A 25,488-nucleotide genomic window follows, 5' to 3' on the forward strand; every position below is an offset into this window, starting at 1 on the left:
CCCAGGACTCTCCCTCATGACCCTTTCCAGGACTCTGCTAGGATTTCAGCTGCACTGTCTTTAAGATTCAGGAACTGAGTAAGTACTTAGCATGCAAGTCACACGTGCTAGTAGTATAGAGCCCCCTTTCATAAGTTTCCTCACAGAGAAGCAGAGCTTTCTTTTCTTTTTTTTTTTTTAAGTTTTTATTTTTTATAAACATATATTTTTATCCCCAGGGGTACAGGTCTGTGAATCACCAGGTTTACACACTTCACAGCACTCACCAAATCACATACCCTCCCCAATGTCCATAATCCCACCCCCTTCTCCCAAACCCCCTCCCCCCGGCATACACCACTCATCCAGTGTGCTTACACAGGCAAGTGACCTTCAACAAAAGACACTAAAAAACTGTCAAGGCTTTGTCATAAAGAGAAAATTTATGAAAAAGAATAAGACAGCTTCTTCAAAAAGAAACCTTTCCAAGTCCATACAGTCAAGATTTCTCCAGAAATAAACAGTTTTGTTATACTAAAAAACAGCATACATCACAAAAGTGTAATTTCTATAAATACACTCTTGATGTCGGGCTTTCAATAAGCCAAATCACTACCAAAATTGAACTGTACCCTCTAATGTTTACCTGGGAAAAGAAAAGAAGAAGCTAACCACAAAAACCACCCAGGAGTTTGACGATCTCTTGTAAAGAGACACCCCGGATCACATTAAGAAGAATCAATCACCCAGTAAACTCAGTGAACCCAGACAATTCAAGACTCAGCTAGACAGGAGAATGCAATCAAGCTGACAAACCAGGAAGCAGGAATTCAACCTAAAACTATCTTTTATTTTTGCACCTGACTTATATTCTTTTCATACTTCTTCCCCTCTTATATAAGCCTCTCCAATATAAATTCCGTCTTGGGGGACAAGTATCATTCAACAATTATTGCGTACTAAAAGTCAGTTATCTTTCGGATCTGTCCATAGATGTCAGAAAAGAACGTCAAACAGAGCAGACCACTCTGAGGCTCTGCCATCAAACATCCCAGAAGACATGTGACAAAAACAGATGAAGGATTTACTTGAGAGAACATGTATCTTCTTCACTTATACTGGCATTTCAATGACCAAGTTGATGCCAAAGAACAAAAATTACACTGATTGTATGATGCTGTACAGAGCTCAACTTGCCAGTTTAGTTGTGCTAGTCTATCTGTGCTTCTGTCTCCCACACTCTCCACCCTTCTCAGACACATGCATTCATGTACAACAACCTAGAAGCAGCAATCCTCTCTGAACCCCACAGACAGCAGTATTTATGGCCATATACATATATAATGCACAGCCCTGAGTGTAAGTAATCAATCATTTTAAAAGACATTCAACTAGTAAGCAAAATGTTCTCCCAATCTGAGATATTAAACCAGATTTTTTTCAGGAACTAAACTACTTTTTAAGAAAAGCCTTCAACACAAACACATTCAAGTTGTTCACAAACAGCATGAGGTTTATACTCAGGCAGCAACCTACTAAATGTTACCAGGAGACTTGGGTGGGGGGGCGGTGGAAAAGAACACACCAGCATGTACAACAGTAACACTTAGGAATAAATCTAACCAAAGAGGTGAAAAATTGAAGTGCTGAAAACTACAAAACATTGTTGAAAGAAATTAAAGACGACATAAATAAAGACATCCTGTGTTCATAAACTGGAAGACAATACTCGTTAAGATATCAAAAGTACCCAAAGCAATCTATAGCTTCAATTCCAAAGGTACTTTTGCAGAAATAGAAATATTCATCCTAAAATTCACATGGAATCTCAAGAGACCCAAATAGTCAAAACAACCTTGAAAAGGAAGAATAAGATTGGAATACTCATACACCTTGACTTTGAAATGTAAAACAAAACTACAGTAATTAAAACAGTCTAGTACTGACATGAGAATAGACATACAGACCAGAGAGTAAAACAGAGGGTACAGAAATAAACCCTTACATATACAGTCAATTCATTTTCAACAATATCGAGAGCATTCTCTTTGGAAAGGATAGTCTTTATAGAAACTGGTGCTTTATCTACACATAAAAGAATGAAGTTGGACCCTTACACCACACACCAAAATTAACTCAAAAAAGATCACATACCTAAACATTAAAAGCTAAAGCAATAAAACTTCTAGAAGAAAACAAATAGAAATATCTCCATGAACAATTTGGAAACAATTTCATGTATATCACCAAAAGCACAGGTAACTAAAGAAAAAAATGGATATATTGGACTTCATCAAAATTAAGCACCTTTGAGCGACAAAAAAAAAAACTATGAAGAAAGCAAAAAGACAACCAAGAAAATATTTACAAATATATGCAAGTCATATACATGGAAAAGGATTAATATCCAGAATATATAGAGTTCCTTAAAAAAAACCAACAAAAAAACCCCCCAAACAAACCAAATGAAAAATGAGCAGGGCACGAATAGACATTTCCACACAGCCAGTAAGTATATGAAAAGAAGTTCAACATTTTTAGTCATTAGGAAAATGGAAATCAAAACCATAAGATATTCACTTCACACCTACCTTGATGGCTATGGTTAAAAAAAAAAAAATAGGAATGGGTGTGGCAAGAATATAGAGAAACTGGAATCATTAAGCACTGCTGGCAGGAATGTAAAATGGTACAACCACTTTGGAAAGAGTTTTGTGGTTTTTCAAAAAGGAAACAGAGAATTATCCTAAGAATCAGAAACTCCATCCTTAGGTATATACCCAAGAGAATGGAAAGCAGACACTTGAACATATATTTGAACACCAATCTTCATAGAGCATCATTCACAATAGCCAAAAGGTGAAACCCATTACAGATGAAGAGATAAACAAAATGTGGCATGTACACACAATGGAATATTTTTTGGTTATAAAAAAGCAATAAAATTTGATATTTGGTACAACAGGACCTTGAAAATATTATGCTTAGTGAAATAAGTTGATACAGAAGGACAAATATTAACATGATTCCACTTATATGAGGTACTTAATGTAAGCAAATTCACACAGAAAATAGAACAGTGATTACCAGAGTGTGGCTGGGAAAGGGCAAGAGAGTTACTATTTTTAATAGGTACAGAGCTTACGCTGGATGATGAAAAAGTTTTGGTATGGATGGTGGTGGCTGTCATAAAACATTCTTAATGTATTTAATGCTGCTGAATTGTACATTTATGAATGGTTAGAATAATAAATATTATATGTCGTTTATCACAATAAAGGAAAAAAAAGGAATTTTTATGTGCACTTTCCTCCATTGATTCTGTTTTGTTCATTGGCCCAAAGCTCTGACAAGAGAAATATGATATTAATCTCAAACTTAAAATGGACCCAAATTAAGGACATGCTGTATTTCACTATTTATTTTTAATATGAAAAGAAAGTAAAACAATAGGAATTTACCTGAAGTTTATAAGCTTCAGACTTTTTAGCAGAACATTCCATCCAAAATACCAGTGACCTATAACAAAAACTATTCTAAAATAAAAATTATTTGTACAATATGGGACACCTGGGTGGCTCAGTTGGTTAAGCAACTGCCTTCAGCTTGGGTCATGATCCCAGGGTCCTGGGATCGAGCCCCATGTCAGGCTCTTTACTCTGCAGGGAACCTGCTTCTCCCTCTCCCTCTGCCTGCTACTCCACCTGCTTATGCTCTCTCTCTCTCCCTGTCAAATAAATAAATAAAAATAAATTATTTGTACAATATTTGAAGATGTGCAGCAATAAATCCTACACCTAAAAAACATCCTTAGGCTGAAACAAGTAAGAAACTTCCTATTTACCATTAAACCAAAGATTTTAGAAACTTGTCATCATGGCATCTCCCAATCATTTTTCCCACAGTAACAAACTTAGTTTACATTCAACAACAGCTGTAGGTCTAAAAATACTTTTTCCACTTCAGATATCTAATAAAAAGGTAAATTCCCATTGTTTTACTTTCTTTTCATATTAAAAACAAATAGCGAAATTCAGGGGCATCTGGGTGGTTAAGAGTCCAACTCTTGGTTTTGGCTGAGGTCATGACCTGTTGTCATGAGATCAAGCCTGTGTTGGGCTCTGTGCTCAGCAGAAGTCTGCCTGAGATTCTCTCTCTCCCTCTTCCTCTGCCCCTCTCCCTGCTCTCACACATACACATGCTCTAAGTTAAATAAATAAAAACTTAAAATAAATAGTGAAATTCAACACATTTGTTTTTAGTTACTAACTGTATTTAGTCTCTTACCGACGCAAATAGGTAATAGCTTTTCTGTAGATCCATCTTCTTCTTTTGTTACTTTTTTTTTTGATATTTCAACAGCTTTCTTGTATCCTTTTTTGGCCTGATCCACCAGAAGCCGAAATTCATTCTGATGTTTTTTACCTAAAATTCAAAAGATCTTCTCAGTAAAGCAAGGACTGTAAAAGCTGTATTTTTGTTATGCTGACATACTAAGTATCAAGACGTGTACAAACTTGCTCAAGAACATTCTTGTTGGGGCACCTCGGTGTCTCAGTTATATGTGGGTTTAGCATCTGCCTTCAGCTCAGGTGATGACCCCAGGGTCCCGAAATGAAGTCCCAAGCTGGGCTCCCTGCTCAGCTGGGAGTATGCTTCTTCCTTTCCCTCTGCCCTCCACCCCCGCTTACTCACCGGTACTCTCTCTCTCTCATAAATAAATAAAATCTTTAAAAAAAATCCTTGGGAATCACTTGCAATAAATTTACAAACTGGAAAGCAGAAAAATACATAGAGCTAGGGGTCATGGAAACCTCACTTTCTTATCTTCTCCTTTCCTCAGGTACAAACATGGAAACAGGATATTCCTAGTTTGCTACTATAGGTTTTCTCCCCAAACCTCATACTCTGAAAGGCTTTTGATAAAGCCCGAAAGATACCACTTTCTTAAATATATCCAAAAGACACCATTCTAACACCCAAGAAACAAAAGAGTACTAACATGAAGAACACTATCTGAGTATAAAAGCAGAAGTCTCCAGGAAAGTTGGATTATAAAAACAAAGGATATCCTTTTGGATTCCCTTTCACCTTCACGTTTCTTGCGAAGATCCCTTTAATATCCCAAAAGATCCCTCTAACATCCACCTCTTACCCCCAACCACCTTATCTCAGGATATCGTAATTACATCAATCTTAATAACATGTGCTACTTTAATAATCTGAAGATAATGTAAGCCTAATCTCAATGTCACCATTATTAATGTACATTCATTTACTCAATAAAGAATAGCCAGGCATTGTTAGAGCATAGCCTTTAGGATATCTATTTGTAATCCTGAACTATAGTTCAGACAGCTGAGGTTGCACTTGACTTATCTAGCACCCTCATACACTTAAGTCATGGTTCAAAATGATGTCATAAATCCTGTAAAAATGTATTTTAGAGTCATACTGCAAATAATTCATGTTTTGAGACCATTTTCATACAGTAACCAACACTTTCCCTGTGGCACAATATTAAGAATAAATGAGTGTAAGAAAAAATTTGTGCTTTTATTGAAAACTATGCCTTTCCTAGTGCTACCCTTCCAAGATTCCAGGCATTCGTTGCCTTTGAGCTATGTTACAATTCTGTAAATTGTAGGTAACTGATAGCAACGGAAAATGATTCTTGTCTACAGACATGCAAAATCCTGCAGGGCGAAGGGTCAAACTGACTTCCCTCCCCACTGTGAAAGAAGCCAGTCCTCCATTTGCACATTGATTCCAATATTCCTGACCTATAAATGTGACTGTACTTTGGACATTAAGGAGAGACTGCTCCTAATCCCAATATATTTATGTGTATAATACATGTAAAACTCCCCATGAAACTGACATGTTGGCTTGGTTAAAAATCCAGCAAAAGAAATCTGGGCTGGCCATAAAAATTACTGGTAAAAGTTAGCTCTTCAGAAATAGGTGAGATCCTACCTAGGAAACAAGCTAGGTGATTTCTTTCAGGTCCTATTTAACTCCGTGCATTTGAGGATAATTATTTTATACTTCCTTCAGCTCCCCAGAGTCAGTGGGAGACCACCACCATCACTATATGGTTTCTGCTAGGCAAGGGTAACCCAGCACTGTGAGGTCTATGAAATTTGGTCAGATCTGGTCTAGGTCTTCTCCCAGGAAGGCCATTGCATACATGGAATTATGGGTGTAAGAAATACTTAAGAAACTTGCTTAAGTAATCTCATTAAGAGTTAAGAAGGCTTAATGACCTTCTCCTCTGAAGTAATAAAAGCCCTGGTTTAAAAGAGATTTTCTGTTTGATCTGATTACCCCTACAGCTAGAAGTAAATGGTAGACACTCCTTTGGCTTTAGCTCAAAGAGTCCAATAACCTCTGCTCAAAAGATGAACAATGCTAAGAGATTATGACTAATAAAATTGTTCCCATTCATCTCTTCACCTCATTTTAGGAGCTGTGCCATCTGGCAAGGAGTACTTTGAGTTTAAAATCTCAGTTCTGCTAATTAGATGCCCTGAATTTACCTCTTAAAAATATTAAGTGGCTGAGATAACTTTGGAAGCTGATGAATAAGCCCCACATTCAACCAACTGATATTCTTCAAGATTTTTAATACTTGAATTCTATCACCCTTTCCGCCTCTCTAAGTCAAGCCCTTCGCTCTTTTACCACCCCTTAACTACTTTTTTAGACAAGCTTCTACAGCCAAAGCATCTCTGGATCTGCCTGCAAACCCTGCGGTACACAAGACCAAAGTCAAGATGTCACAAGAATAGGACAGACTCATCCTCCAAAAGGATGATACTGAGATACTCAACTACTTTAAGTCACAGAACAAGTTTGGAGTCAGTGTCTCCCAAAGTAAAATCCCATGCATTTTTTTCACCAACCACCTAGGAGACCCAAGCATCTAAAACCTGGATGGAGAAGAGAGTAACAGTAATGGCTAACACTCACTAAGGGCATATTCATTTAGCCCTGAACTGACCAGTTTCACTGTAAATTCATGACATAAGCCTAAAATGGGCACTCAACACTGCTGTACAAATTTCTCATCTTTCTTTAGCAAACACTGCTTTACTATTCTCCAAAATGACCATGTCACACTTTTCCAGACCTGCAACACTTGCAACACTCCCTTCTCGGCTGGCCTCACACTACTTTGAAACACAGAAACATTCTTTTTTTTTTGAAAACACAGGAACATTCTAACCAGAGCCCTGTCATCTTCCAACTACCATCCCTTCATCTGTGCACAAACGTTCTATCTTCCTTGTATTGACTGAGAAGTAACTGTCCTTGCAGCAATTAAATGCCAACACCTGGCCATCTTGGAACCTGTGGAGGTCTGCTGGGAACAGGACTCCTAAAACGACAAATAGCTCTGGAGGCTGTGGTCCAAGGCCATTTTTGCTGGCTATAAGCCGGGTCTCTGGAACCAGAGAGAACACACAGCTCTTCTTAAAATTAAACGTTATTTATGCTAGAGATGAATCTGAATTCTACCTAGGCAAGAGATGTGCTTATGTGTACAAAACAAAGAACACCACAGTGACTGCTGGTGGCAAGCCAAACAAAACCAGAGGAATCAGAGGAAGGGTAACTCGTGCTCATGGAAACAGTGGCATGGTTCATGCCAAATTCCGAAGCAACCTTCCTGCTATGCCATTGGTCACAGAATCCGTGTGAGGCTGTACCCCTCCTGTATTCAAGGTAATTGGAAAGTATATAAATAAAGGTGTAGATCTATTCTCTTGGGGAGAAAAAAAAAAAGCCAAGCCCTAAATTACCCTCTGGATTCCATCACTAAGGTTGTCTCAGAGACAGCACCTGTGCTTACTTAGCCTCTCCCTGTCTCACATCAACAATTTCCTCCTCTTATGCACCTTTCCCACTGGCATACAAATACACCTGAGACTGTTCTGCTAGAAGTGAGAATGTGGGTTATGAAAACAATTAGGTATAGACCAGCATTTTTTTTCTTAATGAGATAATAAGAGTAGTATGGAAAGTGCCAGAGTACATCAAAAATGGCAAGAGTAAGCAACTAAGGGGCGCCTGGGTGCCTCAGCGGGTTAAAGCCTCTGCTTTCTGCTTGAGTAATGATCCCAGGGTCCTGGGATTGAGCCCCACATTGGGCTCTCTGCTCAGCATGGAGCTTGCTTCCCCACCCCCTCTCTGCCTGCCTCTCTGCCTACTTGTGATCTCTGTCAAGTAAATAAATAAAATCTTTAAAAAAAAATTAAATTAAATTTTTTAAAAAAGAGTAAGCAACTAAGATGTCCTTCAGTTGTTGAATGGATAAGCTATTAGTACATCCAGACAATGGAATATTATTCAGAACTAAAAAGAAAAGCACCATCAAGTCATGAAAAGACATGGAGAAACTTTAAATGCATATTGCCAAGTGACAGAAGACAATCTGAAAAGACTACGTATTACATGATGGCAAATATGTGACATTCTGGAAAAGGAAAAACTATGCAGGTAATAAAGAGATCAGCGGTTGCCAGGGGTTTGGTAGCAGAGGGTATGAACAGATGAAGCACAAAGGATTCTAAGGGCAGTGAAAATACTCTGCAGGATACCACAGTGATGCATGTCATTGTAACACTCTCCAACACCAAGAATGAACCCTAAGTATGGACTTCGGGTGACTATGATGTGTCAATGTAGGGTCATCAACTATAACAAGTGTACCCTCTTGTGGGGGTTGTTGATAATGGGAGAAGTCATGCATGTGTAGGCGTGGGGGATATATGGGAACTTTCTGTAACATTTCCCTGCTCTAAAAACATAAAGTCTTATTTTAAAAAAAGAGAGAGAGAGACAGAAAGTAGGATGCAATATGGATGGTTTGGATAAGCATAACCAACAGGCTTTGGAACATATTTATCACACTACTTATATTTTTTTCAAAGTCATTGAAAGTTTGAGAGAAAAATGATAGAAGATAATTTTTTCTAAGGTTAGGGCCATTTAAGGTTGGGGGAAGGGGAATGCAAACATCATTTGAAAACATCTCAATAGGGGCGCCTGGGTGGCTCAGTGGGTTAAAACCTCTGCCTTCGGCTCAGGTCATGATCTCAGGGTCCTGGGATCAAGTCCCACATTGGGCTCTCTGCTCAGCAGGGATCCTGCTTCCCTTCCTCTCTCTCTGCCTGCCTCTCCATCTACTTGTGATTTCTCTCTGTCAAATAAATAAATAAAATCTTTAAAAAAAAAAAAATCTCAATACAATCTTTTAAAAAATGAGAAGGGTAAATATTATTTTGTGAAACTTTTATTTCACAATAAATTATGTAATGAATTATATCTAAAATATAATCCTCAGGGTGCTGGGTTGGCTCAGTTAGTTAAGCATCTGCCTTTGGCTCAGGTCGTACCCTGGGGTCCTGGGATTGAGCCCCATGTCTGACTCCCTGCTCAGTGGCAAGTCTGTTTCTCCCACTCCCTCTGCTGCTCCCCCTGCTTGTGCTCTCTCTGACACATTAAAAAAAAAAAAAATCTTTAAAATAAATATAATATAATTCTCACTGTGGGCTGCAGTCAAAAAAGATCTGAAAGCCACTGTTATCTCCCAACTTGAAAAACAAACAAAACCATCCCTTGACCAACACCCACCTCCAGCTACGCCCTCATTTTTCTGCTCTCCCTGACATAGTAAAACCTCCCCGAAAGAGCTGTCCACCTTTCCACCTTAAGTCTCACCTCCTCGCCTCCAATGTGTTTCAGCCGACATAGAGTGCTTCTGATGCCTCCTCTCTAATGAACCTGTTCTTGCGAAAGTTAGTGTAGCACTTGAGTTGTGAGATGTACTGATGCCTTCCATCTTACTCAACCTTCTACAGTAGCATCTGACACAATTCATCATATCTCCTTTCTTGAAACTCTCTGTTTTCCTAGATTTTCTGATACCACATTGCGAAGTTCTACTCCTATCTCCAGGCCACTCCTTCAGTTCTCTCCGCTGCCTCCCCACCCATCCTCTACACTCTGAAACAGCAGAATTTCAAGTGTACTGGTTGACTGCTGAAGATCTCTGAGCCTCTTTCAGAGGGCAAATGAGGTTAAAACCTATTTTATTTGCATTTTTTGTTGTTACACTGACATATGTGTAACAAAATATTGCACAGACAGTGCAATAGTAATGGTAGATAAAACCGCGAGTGTCTTAGCATAAGCCAAGGAAGTGACCCTGAACTGTACCAGTAATCACTATATTCTACATGCCCATATACTACCCATTTTTTAAAAAGTCAATCTTACTTAAGAATATCCTTGATGAAGCAGTAAGAAAATTATTAATCTTATTAAATTTTGACCCTGGAGTACCTTTTTAATAACCTCAGAGGTAAAATGAGAACTATAAATATAGCACTTCTGCTACATACCCAAAGTGCCCTGCAGAAACATCTGTGTAATTATTTGAGTTTTGAGCTAAATTAGCCACTTTTTAAATGAACATTGTTTTTATTTAAAAGAACAGTAGACAAACTGTGATTATTCATACTTGGATAATATATTTTCTCAAAAATGAATGAGGGAAGGAAGTTGTCACTTCAGGAAAAACAAGTTAACAGTATTTGCTGCCAAATATAGAAGAATGACTTTCAAGGAAAATCAGAATTTTGGATAACTTGTACCCACCATTTGGACAACTTCCCATACTTAACTTTTCTGATAAGACTGGTGGTGAGAAAGGGAGACAAACCATACGAGACTCTTCATCTCAAGAAACAAACTAAAAGTTGCTGGAGTGGAGGGGGGTGGGAGGGATGCGCTGCTGGGTGATAGACATGGGGGAGGGTATGTGCTATGGTGAGTGCTGTGAATTGTGTAAGACTGATGAATAACAGACCTGTCCCCCTGAAACAAATAATACATTATATGTTAATTTAAAAAAAAAAAAAGACTGGTGATAAAACTAAGGAATGCTACTTTTTACATTATATAATATAAATGCAATATAAACATGCAAACATTTGCAACTCAATGAATCAGTATTTTCCAAATAACCAACAAATGATACTACAAAATCATTCACAGGTAAAAGGTCCATTCAAAGCACATGACAGACCAGTGGACTTTTATGCAATAGAGGACAGAAACTTCATTAACAGATTTCAAATTCCATTGTAAATAACCTTTCTGAAATAACACTTGCCAAGAATATCCATGATCACCTTAAAAATCTACTGAAATACTTCCCTCTTTTCAATTACCTATCTGCATCAGGCTGGATATTTTTCACATACTTCAATGAAAAAAAACCCACATGGCAACAGTTTAATGCAGAAGCTCACAGGAGACTCAGGATATCCTCTATTAAGCAAGATTTCTACAAAAAAATTTCTACAAAAAAATCTCTACAAAGAGATTTGTAGAAATAGAAAAGAATGCCACTCTTGTCACTAAGTTTTTAAAGTCAGACTTCCTGAGAAATAATTTATACATAGTAAAATTCATCAATTTTAAGCAAACAATCTGATGCATTTTTTTTTATTGTGCAGTCGGGGGTGCCTGGATGGCTCAGTGGGTTAAAGCCTCTGTCTTCAGCTCAGGTCATGATCCCAGGGTCCTGGGATGGAGCCCCACATTGGGCTCTCTGCTCAGCAGGGAGCCTGCTTCCCCCCCCCTCTCTCTGTCTGCCTCTCTGCCTACTTGCGATCTCTGTCAAATAAATAAATAAATAATTTTAAAAAAATAAAAATAAAAAATATGCAGTCATGTAACTACCAATGCAATCATGAAATAGAAGATTAGAAGAATTAGGTCACCTATGAGAGTTCCTTCGTGACTCCCTTTTCCTCCAGCCACAGCAGCTGGCAGTACCAATCTAGTTTCATTACTAATCTTTGCCTCTTCTAGAACTTCATATAAATGGAGTCATTCAGGATGCAGTTTGCCTTGTGTTTTAACAACAATGTTGTTGACATCCCTCCATGTTGAATCCTATGTGTAGCATTAATTCTTTTTTATTAAGTATTGTTCCATTGTATATGGCTGTATCATAATGTATTTATGGATATTTAGGTTGTTCTTAGTTTAGGATAATATGAATAAGCTGCTATAATATTTGTCAATAATATCCTTCAAATTGTTCATTACAACTGATTAGTTTTATTTTTTGGAAATTATATCTCATCAAATCTGATTTGCTCCACATCCTGACCAACGGTTTGGTATTATCCTTTCTTGGTTTTTTTTCAGTTAAAATAACTACATAGTATCATTTATTTTTTTGGTAGTATTGTTTCATTTAAAATTATATTTTCTTAAAGACTAATAAGACTAACCATATATTTTCATGTGTTTATTTGGTTTTTGAATACCTATTTTGCTGAAGAATGTTTAAATCTTTTGCTCTTGTAAAAACAGTATGGCCTATACCTTACTGAATTGTAAGAGTTCTAAAGAATATAGTACATATATAGAATATAGAACATAGACACTAGTACTTTGTCAAATATAAATTTTACAATATTTTCTCACAATCCTTAGCTTGATTTTTCATTTTCATATTTGCCTTTTAAAGAGTAAAGGTTTAATTCTACTGAAATATAATTTATCACATTTTCTTTAAGCTTTATCTTTTATGATTCAAACAGTATAAGATGATCATCTTGACTATGAATATAAAGTTTTACTCCTTCTGCTCAAAGCTGTATCCTATTTATTTCTGCTTCTTCATAATGTTTAGGACCTATAGAACAGTGCTAAACAAAAGAGGTAAGAATGGACACCTCTACCTCGCTTCTAATCAGAAGAAAAGTATTTACTATTTTATCATTAATTATGATGTTAGTTGTAGGTTTCCTATAGATATTTTTATCAGATTGAAGAAATTCTATTTTAGTACAAGTTTTTAACATTAATGGGTGTTCAATGCTTATTCTGCATCTACTTAGAGAATCATTGAGTGTTTTTTTTCAGTCACTTAATACAGTGAATTACAATGATTAATTTTCTAAAATTAAACCAATCTTGCCTTATTAGGATCCATCCCACTTGGTTATGATGTATAATCCTTTATATGTATTGCTAGATTTAATTTATTAAAATCTTGTTAAGGATTTTTGTATCCATGTTCATGAGGAATACTAGTAAGAACTTTTATTATACTGTCTTTGGTTTGTACTTTCATGGAAACTTCAGCCTCATTAAGTGGGGTAAGAAGTATTCCTTCCATTTCAATCTTCTAGCAGAATATGTATGGAATTGATAATATTGATAATACTACCCTCTTTACAAATTTCACGGAATTCACCAGTGAACGCATTTGGACCTGGCATTACTTCACGGACTGCAAATTCAATTTGCTTATCTACTTCTTCTTGAATACAGTTCAGTAATTTGTATCTTTCAAGGAAATTGTCCATTTCATGTATTTTTTTTAACTAAATACAGAGGTTTATTTTAGGGCGAAATGCATTAATTTAATACAACTTATCTAGTAAAGTTAGACTTTCTTTTAGATATGTAAATGGAGGCTCCATAACTCAGGGGTTAGAGCACTGGTCTTGTAAATGGAGAGCAATAGATAGTTGTATATTTTCTTGCCTAAATCTAATCCACATTTTCTTCAGTATGGCACTGTAAGGTATCATTCTTTTAGTGGTTTAAATTACTTTCTCTAAAAGCAGATTTTCTGGTTTCCTTATTTTTACAGGGCTTATTTTTGGCAATTCAGTGATCATTTGATAGTCTCAATCTCCTGTCTCAAGAAAAATCACACTGACTTCCCAAAAATTGATTAAGGAGGCTCCCATCACACTTTCTAACAAGAGAATAAAAGTGACTTTTGTTGTTTTGTCTGTGGTCCAAGAATACTCAAGGCTTCTTTTCCTACTCTAGTTAGGCACAGGCCATGAGACGTGTATCTAGGGCCTGTGTACTTCATTCCTCCCTCCCCAAACAGATCACTATTGAACCTACACAAAGCCCAAGAACTAAAAGAAGAAAACAAAATTCTCTTAGCACAACTTAAACTTATCACATGCCAAATACTCATTCAATAAATATTTATTAAATACCTGTTTGTCAGGCACTTAAATTTAAATTTAAACGAAAAATGCAACCAACCAAGCAATATAGCTGCCAAACTGACAAAAACATTAAAGCTCTGACCCTGGAAAAGATGTATACAAAGGCTTAATAAGGAAAAAGAAGTAACTTAGAAGTTGGTAATAACTGATAAAATGAAAAATATTTTTGACACAAATTTGGAAGCCACAAAAGTGCTGAAATTCTTCAAAGAAGTGTTGTCAATGAGTGGCCTGAGAACAGGATAAAAAGTCAGGAACGTTTCCATTTTAATTCCATTTTATTTTCACAGAGATGCTTTGAGAACAACGAATTAATATTTTGCAAAGTGCTTAGTGATAAGCTCAAAGAAGAATGTTAGAAATCAAAAAGCAGGCACACAGAATTACAAAAAAGGTCAATGAATAAAAACTCAATTAAAATTCAGTTGCTTAAGTTGCTTAACAAGTTTATATCAAACATTACTATAAAAATTTACTTTAAAAAATTACTTAAGATGAAAATCTACAACCCAAGTTCTCTGTAAATAAAGAAAATGTCACACAACTTACGATATTTACTGTGAATTTCATCTATTTCCTTTTCTGTTTGGTCCTTTGTAAAAACCATTATCTAAAATAATAAAAAAAAATTAATTAAAAATTTAAAATATGACCAAAACAAAAATTAGTAATACAAACTTTAATACAAAATCTCAAATGTGGATATTTAAAATAGGGGAAAATAATCTCTTTATCTCTGTTATATATAAACCTAGGAAGAATAACTCCTGTGGATTTACCTTGAATAACAATAATAAGTATACCTTTCACTCACTACTGTTTTCTCATCTGCAGAAAATGCAACACTAATATACAGATTAAGGCTAAGATGAACTATTAACACAATAATCAATTAAATTTCTACTTTCAATATTTAATTTTTCACATTCATTAATACAACTAGTAACACTTGAAACCACAAGACTGAAAAAGCATTTAGCAGATCATTAATAAGGCAGATTTTCTTGCTTGTCTTCTACCTTTTCCAACCTAACTTCTCCAAGTCTACTGGAAAAAGAACATATAAAGAAAATATGACAGTTTAAGATTTTAGTGTTTTAAATTTCTACTTCCACTTTTGAAAATTTTAGACTTAAAAGATCAGAAATCTACTTATAGGATTCATTATAGTTTCCATCTTATAGTTAGTGCATAGGTAATGATAAAGTCAATGAACATCTCATTTTTTTTCTACTATCTGATTATAAACTTACTTCCCTAAGGTCGTAGCTTTCCTTACAGACACATTACCGATGGTCTAGGAAAAAAAGTCTACTTGGGAGAGCCCCAAACACTTCCTCCAGTGTCATAGGACACAATGACTATTTTCTTCTTTGGTATCCTTTCCTCAAGTTTTGGACCATCAAGCTAGAGGAAGGCAATAGTGAAGAATTTTAAGTCTCTGATTCCCTCAATAAGCTCAACAGATACTCAATCTTCATAAAGTTTTACAATTACTTAATTTCTCCATCAATATAATCATAGACATGCAGAATGCCAGAACTAAAGGAGGATCTTAGAGATCATATAGTTCAATTCCTGAGTTTTACAGACGAAGATCCTAAGTCCCACAGATATTAAAGAGCTTATCAAACACAACCAGCAGAGAAAGGACAAATATCAAGGTCACCTGATGTACAGACATATGCTTTTTCCATAGGACTATAATTGTATTTTGTCCTAGAAGATTGCTAAAGGACAGAATTCTGTGCTAAAAATAAGCTGCAATAATACATTAAATGGAAATGTGTTCCAGGATATTTCCTATTGAACAGATTTAATTCTGGCAATCTTTAATTTTGGGGGGGCACTCAATTTTTCTTTCCATCATTTCTACGCAGATAATGAAACAGACCATCAACATACACTTTCATTGAGTTTACTAGCTTCAAGACGCATTCTAGTCTTCTCCATATTTTCAATTTCTTGAACTATTTCAGCAGCTGTTAAAATAAGGACATACAGCCAATGTTAATTACATGGTTTTCATCATTATACTATGGATATATAAGGTGTTAACTCTAAAGGCAAAAGGTGGGTATACATGAACTCCCTGTCCTATTCTTATAATTTTTCTCTAAGTCCAAAGTTATTTCAAAATAAAAGATTACAAAAATAACATGGAATAAAACATTGAACTCTTACACATGCAGAACAGTTGAAGACAACCGTAAGAGTAATTTTGCTCTTTCCTTTAAGTATATAGGTATAAATAGCAGTCCCAATGGAATATGAAAATTAATTTGTTAATGTGAATCCAATTCTTAGCAGATATCCACTCAAACTCCAATGTACTAAACATAAATATACACTTTTATATACAGAGCATTAAGACTATGGAAATAATAAAAAGTCTAACATACATGTTACAGAAATCCCAAAAGAGGAAGAAAAGGGAAGAGAAAAAATATTTGAAGACCTAGTGGCCAGAATTTGCCAAATTTAAAAAAAGACATCAAACCACACATGTAAAAAACTCAAGGAGCATTAAGCAGAATAAATGCAAAAACAAAACAAAACAAAAATATAAGAATAGCATATATACACACTGAGAAAGAAAAATCTGTGAGAGCCAGAGAAAAAGAGTATATTACATAAAGAAAAATCAAGCATTATATCATGCTTCTCATCAGAAACTATTCAAGCCAGAAGACAATGGAGTAATGAATTAAAAGCACAGAGGAAAAATCCTGACAATCCAGAATTCTCTCTCAATGGAAATATTTTTCAAAAGTGAAGGAGGAATAAAGATTTTCTGCAACAAACAAAAACAGAGAGTGTATTATTAGCAGATCTATACCACAAAAGCGTTAAAGGAAGTTGCTTAAGCAGAGGAAATATGCTTAAGCAGAGGAAATACGAAACAAGAAATTTATGTCTTCTTTATCTCTTCCTATAAGAGAAAATGAAGAATGCTAGAAATGGTAAAAATGAAGGTAAATACAAAATATATATATATATATTTTTTTTTACCTCTCTAAAAGATAACTGTCCTTTTAAAGGAAAACAAGATTATTGTGTTAACAGCATAGGTAAAAATGTAAAACTCATGACAACAACAACACAAAGAATTAGAGATTGGGACTACACTGTTGTTAGGTTCTTATACTACAAATGAAGCATATCATTCGAAGGTAGACTGTGATTACTTGAAGGTATCTAGTACAAACCGCAGGTCAACCACTAAAACTTTCTAAAAAGAGAAAATAAACCCAAAGAAATAAAATGTATTAGTGAAAAAAAATACTCAGTCCAAAAGAGAACCAATAAATAAATAAATGGAACAAAAGCAGATAAAACAAGCAAAAAACAATTAGGAAGACTTTAACTGTAAAGCCAACTATTACCAATAATTCCATTAAATGTAAATGATCTAAAAGCAATAATAAGAGATAGAAAATGCATATTAGATTTAAAAAACCTAACAAACTACATGCTTTCAGCAAAGAATCCTTTTTATTTTATTAAGATTTTACTTACTTATTTTTACTTATTTACTTATTTTTTTACTTTGATTTTACTCAAAGTGAGCATGAGTAGGGAGAAGGGCAGAGAGACAAGCACACTCCATGCTAAGTTGGGAGCCGATGTGGGGCTCCCTCCGAGGACCCTGAGATCATGACCTGAGCTGAAGTCAGATGCTTAACTGACTGGGCCACCCCAGCACCCCCAAAGTACCCATTTTAAATAAAAGACATAGGTTCAAAATAAAGGTATGGAGAAATGTGTCATGTAAATACTAATTAGAAGAAACATAGAATAGCTTTATTAATATCAGGCACAACAGACCTTAGAACAATGAATGCTGTCAGGGATGAAGAGGGAAATTACAGGGATGCCTGGGTGGCTCAGTCGGTTAAACGTCTGCCTTTGTCTCGGGTCATAATCCCAGGGTCCTAGGATGGAGCCCCACAGGAGCCTGCTTCTCCCTCTGCCTGCCACTCCCCATTTGTGCTCTCTTGCTCTCTCTCTCTTTCTCTTTGACAAATAAAGAAATAAAATCTTAAAAAAAAAAAAAAGAGGGAAATCATATAATGATAAAGGGGTTAATTCACTAAGAAAATATTCCTATATGTGTTTGCACCTAGAACAGAAATTTAAAATTAACAAGAACTTCTAGTTCTGAAGATGGACTAAGACTCATACCTCTCCTCATATTCTTCCTAAGTATAACTAAAACTCTTAGATGTAATATAATAACAGACAATTGTAAGAGAATTATGAAAGATAGAAGGAGGAAAATGGACTGCCTAAGGGTCTCAGAATTTAAAGAACAACATGATGATGAGTTCCCTAGGCTTTCTCTTTATCTTCTATATATACCAGACTGGGCACTGGTGAAACCTGCAGCCCAGGATCATCAACCATCTCTCTCTCTCTCTCTCTCTTTCCCTCTCTCTCTCCCTCACACACACACACACAAACTCCAAGAAACCAATTTTTGTTCTAGTAAAGGACTATGAAAGGATAAGACCAATAAACTTTTTGATAATACCTGATCTAGTCCAACTAAACACTGCTGATGCTTCCTGCCCACCAAAGTATCATCAGAGAATAAGTGTAGAGTATGGATTCTACCCCCTTAATTCCCCCAGCAGTAGCAGGAAGACTGGGGACAGCTTTTTTCTTTCAGGAACACTGTGCCAGTAAAGACCTAGTGAATAACCTAGATCTCTATCTCTCACCCACCAGTAGCAGGTAGCAACCTCATCCCCCAACAGTGATTGCAGTGAGGATCTCAAAGAGAAAAAACCTGAAGGTAACCATCCTTTAAACCTGCACAGCAAATCCTAAACACATTCCTGACCCACTCACATGTGAAATATCCTAAAATTAACAGGCCAGGAATGCCTGAGTGGCTCACTCGGTTAAGCATCTGCCTTCGGCTCAGGTCATGATCCCAGGGTCCTGGGATCAAGTCCTGCATCAAGCTCCTTGTTCAGCGGGGAGCCTGCTTCTCCCTCTGACTGCTGCTCCCTCTGCTCATGCTTGCGTGCGTGCTCTCTCACTCTCTCTCTCTCTCTGACAAATAAATAAATAAAATCTTTGAAAAAAATTAAATTAATAGGCCAAAAAGGTCTGAGAACTGAACCACAATATGGAATATCAGGTTTTCTGAGTGCCCCCCAGGTGGCAATTAAATGAAGCAGACCTGAAACAACACTGCAAGAGTTCTGAAAACTAAATTGTCATTAGAACCATAGTCCACAGAAGGAGGCCTGGATCTGAAGCTAAACCTTAACAGCATGACTGCCTGTTACAGTAGAATATTTTAAAAGGAGCTAGAATCTCATATTACAGTCAAGATGTCCAGGACACAATAAAAACACTTATCAACTAAGAAGCAGGAAAATGATAACTTCAATGAGAAAAGGCAATCAACAAATGCTAACACTGAGATTACTCAAATCTTGAAACTATAAGAATTTTAAAGCTACCATCATAAAAATGCTTCAAGAGTACACTGCTATGGCATATGATTATTATTCTTTGTATATTTTGGAATACTGTGTAACAGAAACTGGTAAAAATTAATGCAAGTAATATTTTTATGAAAATAACACTTATAAAAATCCTAGTTTTGGTGACATCTGTGTGGCTCAGTTGGTTAAGGATCTGCCTTCAGCTCCAGTTATGGTCCCAGGGTCCTGGGATCAAGCCCACATTGGGCTCCCTGCTTAATGGAGAAAATGCTTCCCCTTCTCCCTCTGCTGCCCTCCTACTTGTGCACTCTCTCTTTCTCTCTCTCACTGTCTCTCTCTGTCAAATAAATAAAATCTTTTTTTAAAAATCTTAAAAAAAAAAAAGAGTACACTGTTATGTGGAATTTAAGAAACAAAACACAGGATCATAGGTGAAGAGAGAGAAAAAATAAAACAAGCCAAAACCAGAGAGTGAAACAAACCATAAGAGACTCTTCATCATAAGAAACAAACTGAGGTTTGCTGGAGGGGAGGAGGGTGGAAGATGGGGTAAGTGGGTGATGGACTTTAAGAAGGGCATGTGATACAATGAGTGCTAGGTATTATATAAGACTGATGAACCACAGGCTTGTATCTCTGAAACCAATAAAACATTATGTTAATTAATTGAATTTAAATTAAAAACGGTTTTAAAAATGCTTCAAGAATAATTAGGAGCACTCTCAAAACAAAAGAAAATAAAACTGCTACTGTATGTAATATTTTTATGTCCATTATAAAAGTACAGCTTTTTAAAGTAGTTTAAATGTTACATTTCAGTTACTAATGTCTTAGAAGGGACAAGTGAGTAACAAGAATTAGAAACAAAGTGAAACAAATGAACCCCACTGTATTTCAGTAAAAAAAGTCAAGTCACAATGAAAAAGGTAAAAAGGAAATTATGACCACATATTTGCCTGCATACCCTCAGTCTAAGGGAGGAGGGGAGAAGCAGCCTGGGAGAGAGAACTAGAAAATATCCTGAATTCTTTTTCATAGGTATGTCTGTTTTGCCGTGGTGTAGTAGTATTGATGAAGCAATTTTAAAACTATTTTAATTGTGCGATAAAACTGAACAAATCAGTAAGTGTGCTGATACTACTAAAGGGAGAATTCTCTCTGTGGGGGGGGGCGGAGAAAGGGAAATATAAATATGTAAGAGAGAAAGGTAAGGAACTCTGTCAGATTGGACTCTAAACACAGGTTCAGTATGTCCTCATAATTTCTAATGCATATAAGTATAAATGGATTTACATGTGTACATACATATATAATACATAGGCATACATGCATCAGGAGATACCACTACAAATCCAACAGAATGGCTAAAATTAAGAAGACTGGAAATACTAAGTGTCGGCAAGGAAGTGGAGCAAGTGGATCTCTCATACAATGAAGAATAGTGTAGCCATTTGAAAAACAGTTCAGCAGGGTGCCTGAGTGGCTCAGTGACCTCTGCCTTCGGGTCAGGTCATGATCTGAGGGTCCTGGGATTGAGCCCTGCATCAGGCTCTCTGCTCAGCAGGGAACCCGCTTCCCCCTCTCTCTCTGCCTACTTATGACCTCTCTCTCTCTCTCTCTCAAATAAATAAAATCTTAAAAAAAAAAAAAAAAGTTCAGCAATTTCTTTACTTTTAAGCACACACTTACTATATGACCCATGGGTATTTATCCAAGAAAAATGAAAACATATGGCTATACAACAATCTGTAATCCCATGTTCATCACAGCTTTATCCATAACAGCCAAAAACTGGAACACAGCTTGACAATAAAAATGAGTGAATTACTGATAATGCAACATGGGTAAATTTCAAGAGCACTGCACTAAGTGAAAGAAGCCAGATACAAAAAACTACATAATGTACAATATGTATAACTCCATTTGACTGGCATTTTAGAAAAGGCAAAACTAGAGAAACATAAAAGATCAGTATATCTCAGGGCCTTAGTGTAAGGAAGAGGGAAATGACTACAAAAGGGTAGAGGAATATCTGGGGAAGAAAATGTTCTATATTTTGACTGAAAGGATAGCTAGATGACTATGCATACATTTGTCAAAACTCATCTAACTATACACAGTAAAAAAATGCATTATAGAAGCACACGGGTGGCACAGTTGGTTGAGCATCCAACTCTTGGTTTCAGCTCAGGTCATGATCTCAGGGTCATGAAATCAAGCCTCTTGTGGTGCTCAGCACTCAGTGTCAACTCTGCTTCAGACTCTCTCTCCCTCTCCTTCCGCCCCTCCCCACTGCACTCCCCCCCACCAAAAAATTAATCTTTAAAAAATAATAGGATGACTATGCACCAGTTTTAAAATGCACACATAAAAAGTGAATAAATAACAAGGTGCTGGATATAAGACAATGTATAAAAATTACCTACATTTTACATGCCAGTGACAAAAAAATAAAAATTGACATTTTAAAACAAGACACCAATTACAACTGCATCAAAAACATCAAATACCAATGAATAAGTCTTTTAAAAAAGCCCTTCATACTGAAGACTATAAAACATCACTGAGAGAAATGAAAAATTAAAGGGTTAAACCAAATTCATGGATTGAAAGACTCAAATAGGGTACCAATATCAACTTTGATACCAAAATGATTACAGATTCAACATAGGCCCAATCAAAATCCAAGCAGATTTTAGTTTCTTGATGAAATTTTACAGGCTTATTCTAAAATTTACATGGAAATACAAAGGGCCTACAAAAGCCAAGGCAATCTCAAAAAACAAAACTAGAGGAACACATTGCCAGGCTGCAAGATCTATTATAAATTACTCATAAGGGACGCCTGGGTGGCTCAGTGGGTTAAAACCTCTGCCTTCAGCTCAGGTCATGATCTCGGGGTCCTGGGATCGAGCCCCGCATCAGACTCTCTGCTCCCCAGGGAGCCTGCTTCCTCCCTCTCTCTGCCTGCCTCTCTGCCTCCTTGTGACCTCTGTCTGTCAAATAGATAAATAAAATCTTTTACAAAAAACAAACAAATAAATAAATAAATTACTCATAAAATAATTAAGACAACACACTACTGATAAAAGGATTAATGTGACTTAATGGAACAAAACAATGTCCAAGACCCACACATACATAGTTAGCTGATTCTCAATTAAGATGTACTGACAATTTTATGGGGAAAGGACGGTTTTTCAATAAATGGTGCTGCATTAATTGGCCATCCATATGGAAAAACGGGAGAATCTTGCCCTTACCTCACAATATATGCTAATATAGATTCCAGGTAAAATCTAGGTCAAAATGTAAAAGCAAAAACAATAAAACTTTCAGAAGAAAACAAAAGATCTTCCTAATCTTGTAGTAGGCAAGGACATAGAAAGCGCTAACGAAAGGCAAAATGCAAAAGATTAAATAGTACAGTTAAGAACTTAGATGTTTTGAATTAAGTCAGAGGCGAGCCTGTTTCTCCCTCTGCCTCCCCCATCAACCCCTCTCGTTCTCTCTCAGACAAATAAATTAAAATCTTAAAAAAAAATTGTGCTAAACATTGTAAGTCATTGGGGAAATGCAAACTAAAACCGTAATGAGATACTACCAAGAACCCACCAGAATAGCCAAAAAGGAAAAATGACAATACTGATGTTGTCAAGGATGTGAAAAAAACTGTAACTCTCTGAACCTCCTGATGAAAGTGCACATTAGTAGAAATGAAAACAAGAAAGGAAGAAAAAAAAAGGAACTAAATGAGGGGGGAAAAAAGCACCCTCATACTGAGTTTTTTGCTATATTCATGAAAACTGAACAGCTGCAGAAATATAACAATTTCACTACTAGATATATATACCCCCAAAATATGTGTGAATAGGTGCATCAAAAAATAAAAAAGATTACTCACAGCAGCATTATTCTTAAGAGCCAAAGAGTAGAAAAAAATCCAAATAACCATCAACCACTGAATGGAAAAATAGTACGAAATACGTATACAATGGAATACTCTACAGCAACAAAAATGAAAAAAAATCACACCTGCACATGAAAACATGGATGAATTTTCTAAACGTAATGTTGCACAAATGAAGCCACACTCAAAAGAATAGATAAGCTATTTATTATTCCATTTACATAAAGATAAAATATAGGCAAAAGCAGACAAAATGAATAATCCCTACTGTTAGAAGTCAAGATGGTGATCACCTACGAGAATGAAGGTGGTAGTGACTGGAGGTGGGAAGCACAGGGACTTTTGGGACACTGGTTCTGACCTGAAAAGTGGTAACAAAGGTATTTTCCCTCTGTGAAATACACTGTGATAATTCACCGAACAATACAATTTGTATATTTTTCTGTTTGCATATTATACTTGTTTTTAAAAAATTAGGTAATTCTTGGGGTGCCGGGATGGTCAAAGTGGCCTCTGCCTTCGGCTCAGGTTATGATCCCGGGGGTTCTGGGATCGAGCCCCACATTGGGCTCTCTGCTCAGTGGGAAACCTGCTTCTCCCTCTCTCTCTGCCTGCTTCTCTGCCTACTTGTGATCTCTGCCTGTCAAATAAATATATAAAATCTTAAAAAAAAAAAAATTAAAAATTAGGTAATTCTTTATATACTAATAATTCAAAGAACTCCAAAATATGTGTGTGGCTAAATGAAACAGGACAAATCATTAAAGAGTGTATATATAGGGGCGCCTGGGTGGCTCAGTGGTTTAAGCCGCTGCCTTCGGCTCAGGTCATGATCTCAGAGTCCTGGGATCGGGTCCCGCATCGGGCTCTCTGCTCGGCAGAGAGCCTGCTTCCCTCTCTCTCTCTCTGCCTGCCTCTCCATCTACTTGTGATCTCTCTCTGTCAAATAAATAAATAAAATCTTAAAAAAAAAAAAAAGAGTGTATATATAATACTAACATTTTTACCAAACAATAATCAAGGACATATGTTTGTGTATAATTAATAATCATAATGATAACATTTACTGAATGCTAATTACTTGCTAAGGTATGGGGCTATGCATTTTTCATTTATTCCTTTCAAAAACACTATGCAGTATGCAGTATTATAACCCTTATTTTATAGATGAGAAAAGTGAGAGAATAAGTAACTTGCCCATAGTTTCCCAGTCATAAAGCTGCAAAACTGGGATTTTAACAGGACTCTCTAGATCAACTCTTCCTCCCACACTATCTCTGGAAAGATACACAAAAGAAACCAGCAGCAGTGGTTACCTCTGAGAGAGAAAGAATAGTGACTGAGAGACTGGCTGGGAGAAAGGCTTATCAGAGTATAACTAAGTACCTTTTGAAGAAATACATCTGCATGTCCCATCTATTATCAAAATTGTATTTATTAAAATTCTGTTTTATGACTTATAATCCCTGAGCTACACAAAACTGCTTTAACCAGAAAACAAGAACTCATTGCTTTATTAGTTTACCTGATTTAGGATGCAAAGCATCGCACTGGGCATTGTACATGTGTACAAATTCTTGGTGCCTTTTAATGAGCTGTTGTTTATTTCCTTGAACAGACAGTCCATGCTCTTTTAGCTTTTTCTTTAAATCACGATCTGAGAGCAAGTTATATACAGTTTTGGGCAGAGGCTTCCTTTTGTGAACAGAACTAAAAAGAGGGGGAAAAAAGAGATCACTTAGAGTTACTGTGAACTATCAAATGTTCTCCACATAAAACAGTTAATTGGCCTTCTGATGGAGTACCAGTGTGACTGGGAAAATAGCGGAACCATTAAGATAAAAATGGGAAAGAGAAGAAGAATTAAATTTGCAAATAAGGTTGACAGTGTTAGACATGATGCATCTGAGGTGTCCACAGCACATTCAGATACCGAGGTCTAGGTGGCAGCCAACTTAGAGAAAAAGGTCTCAGAAAGATGTCAGGCCTAAAGATACAGACTGGCAACACCCATGGAAGGCTTGTGCACTAAATGCTATGAGAATCTCACTTCAGAATCACACTTCCATAGACT

General features: G+C 36.3%; 1 protein-coding gene and 1 pseudogene across 1 annotated transcript in view; one reads left to right on the forward strand and one right to left on the reverse strand.

Annotated features, from left to right (window-relative positions):
• RAD18 (RAD18 E3 ubiquitin protein ligase) overlaps nucleotides 1-25,488 on the reverse strand; it is a 107,617-nt gene that overhangs the window by 38,974 nt on the left and 43,155 nt on the right. Inside the window, exons 7-10 of the mRNA XM_004738431.3 lie at nucleotides 24,940-25,124; nucleotides 15,948-16,024; nucleotides 14,592-14,652; nucleotides 4,267-4,404 (exon numbers count right to left, since the gene is read on the reverse strand). Coding sequence (XP_004738488.1) covers nucleotides 4,267-4,404; nucleotides 14,592-14,652; nucleotides 15,948-16,024; nucleotides 24,940-25,124 — 461 coding nt within the window. The remainder of the gene's footprint in view (nucleotides 1-4,266; nucleotides 4,405-14,591; nucleotides 14,653-15,947; nucleotides 16,025-24,939; nucleotides 25,125-25,488) is intronic.
• Nucleotides 5,383-9,738, forward strand: LOC106005026 (annotated as a pseudogene).

The sequence above is a fragment of the Mustela putorius genome, unplaced genomic scaffold (assembly GCF_011764305.1).
Source record: "Mustela putorius furo isolate JIRA1106 unplaced genomic scaffold, ASM1176430v1.1 tig00003850_pilon_pilon_pilon, whole genome shotgun sequence".
NCBI lineage: Eukaryota > Metazoa > Chordata > Mammalia > Carnivora > Mustelidae > Mustela > Mustela putorius.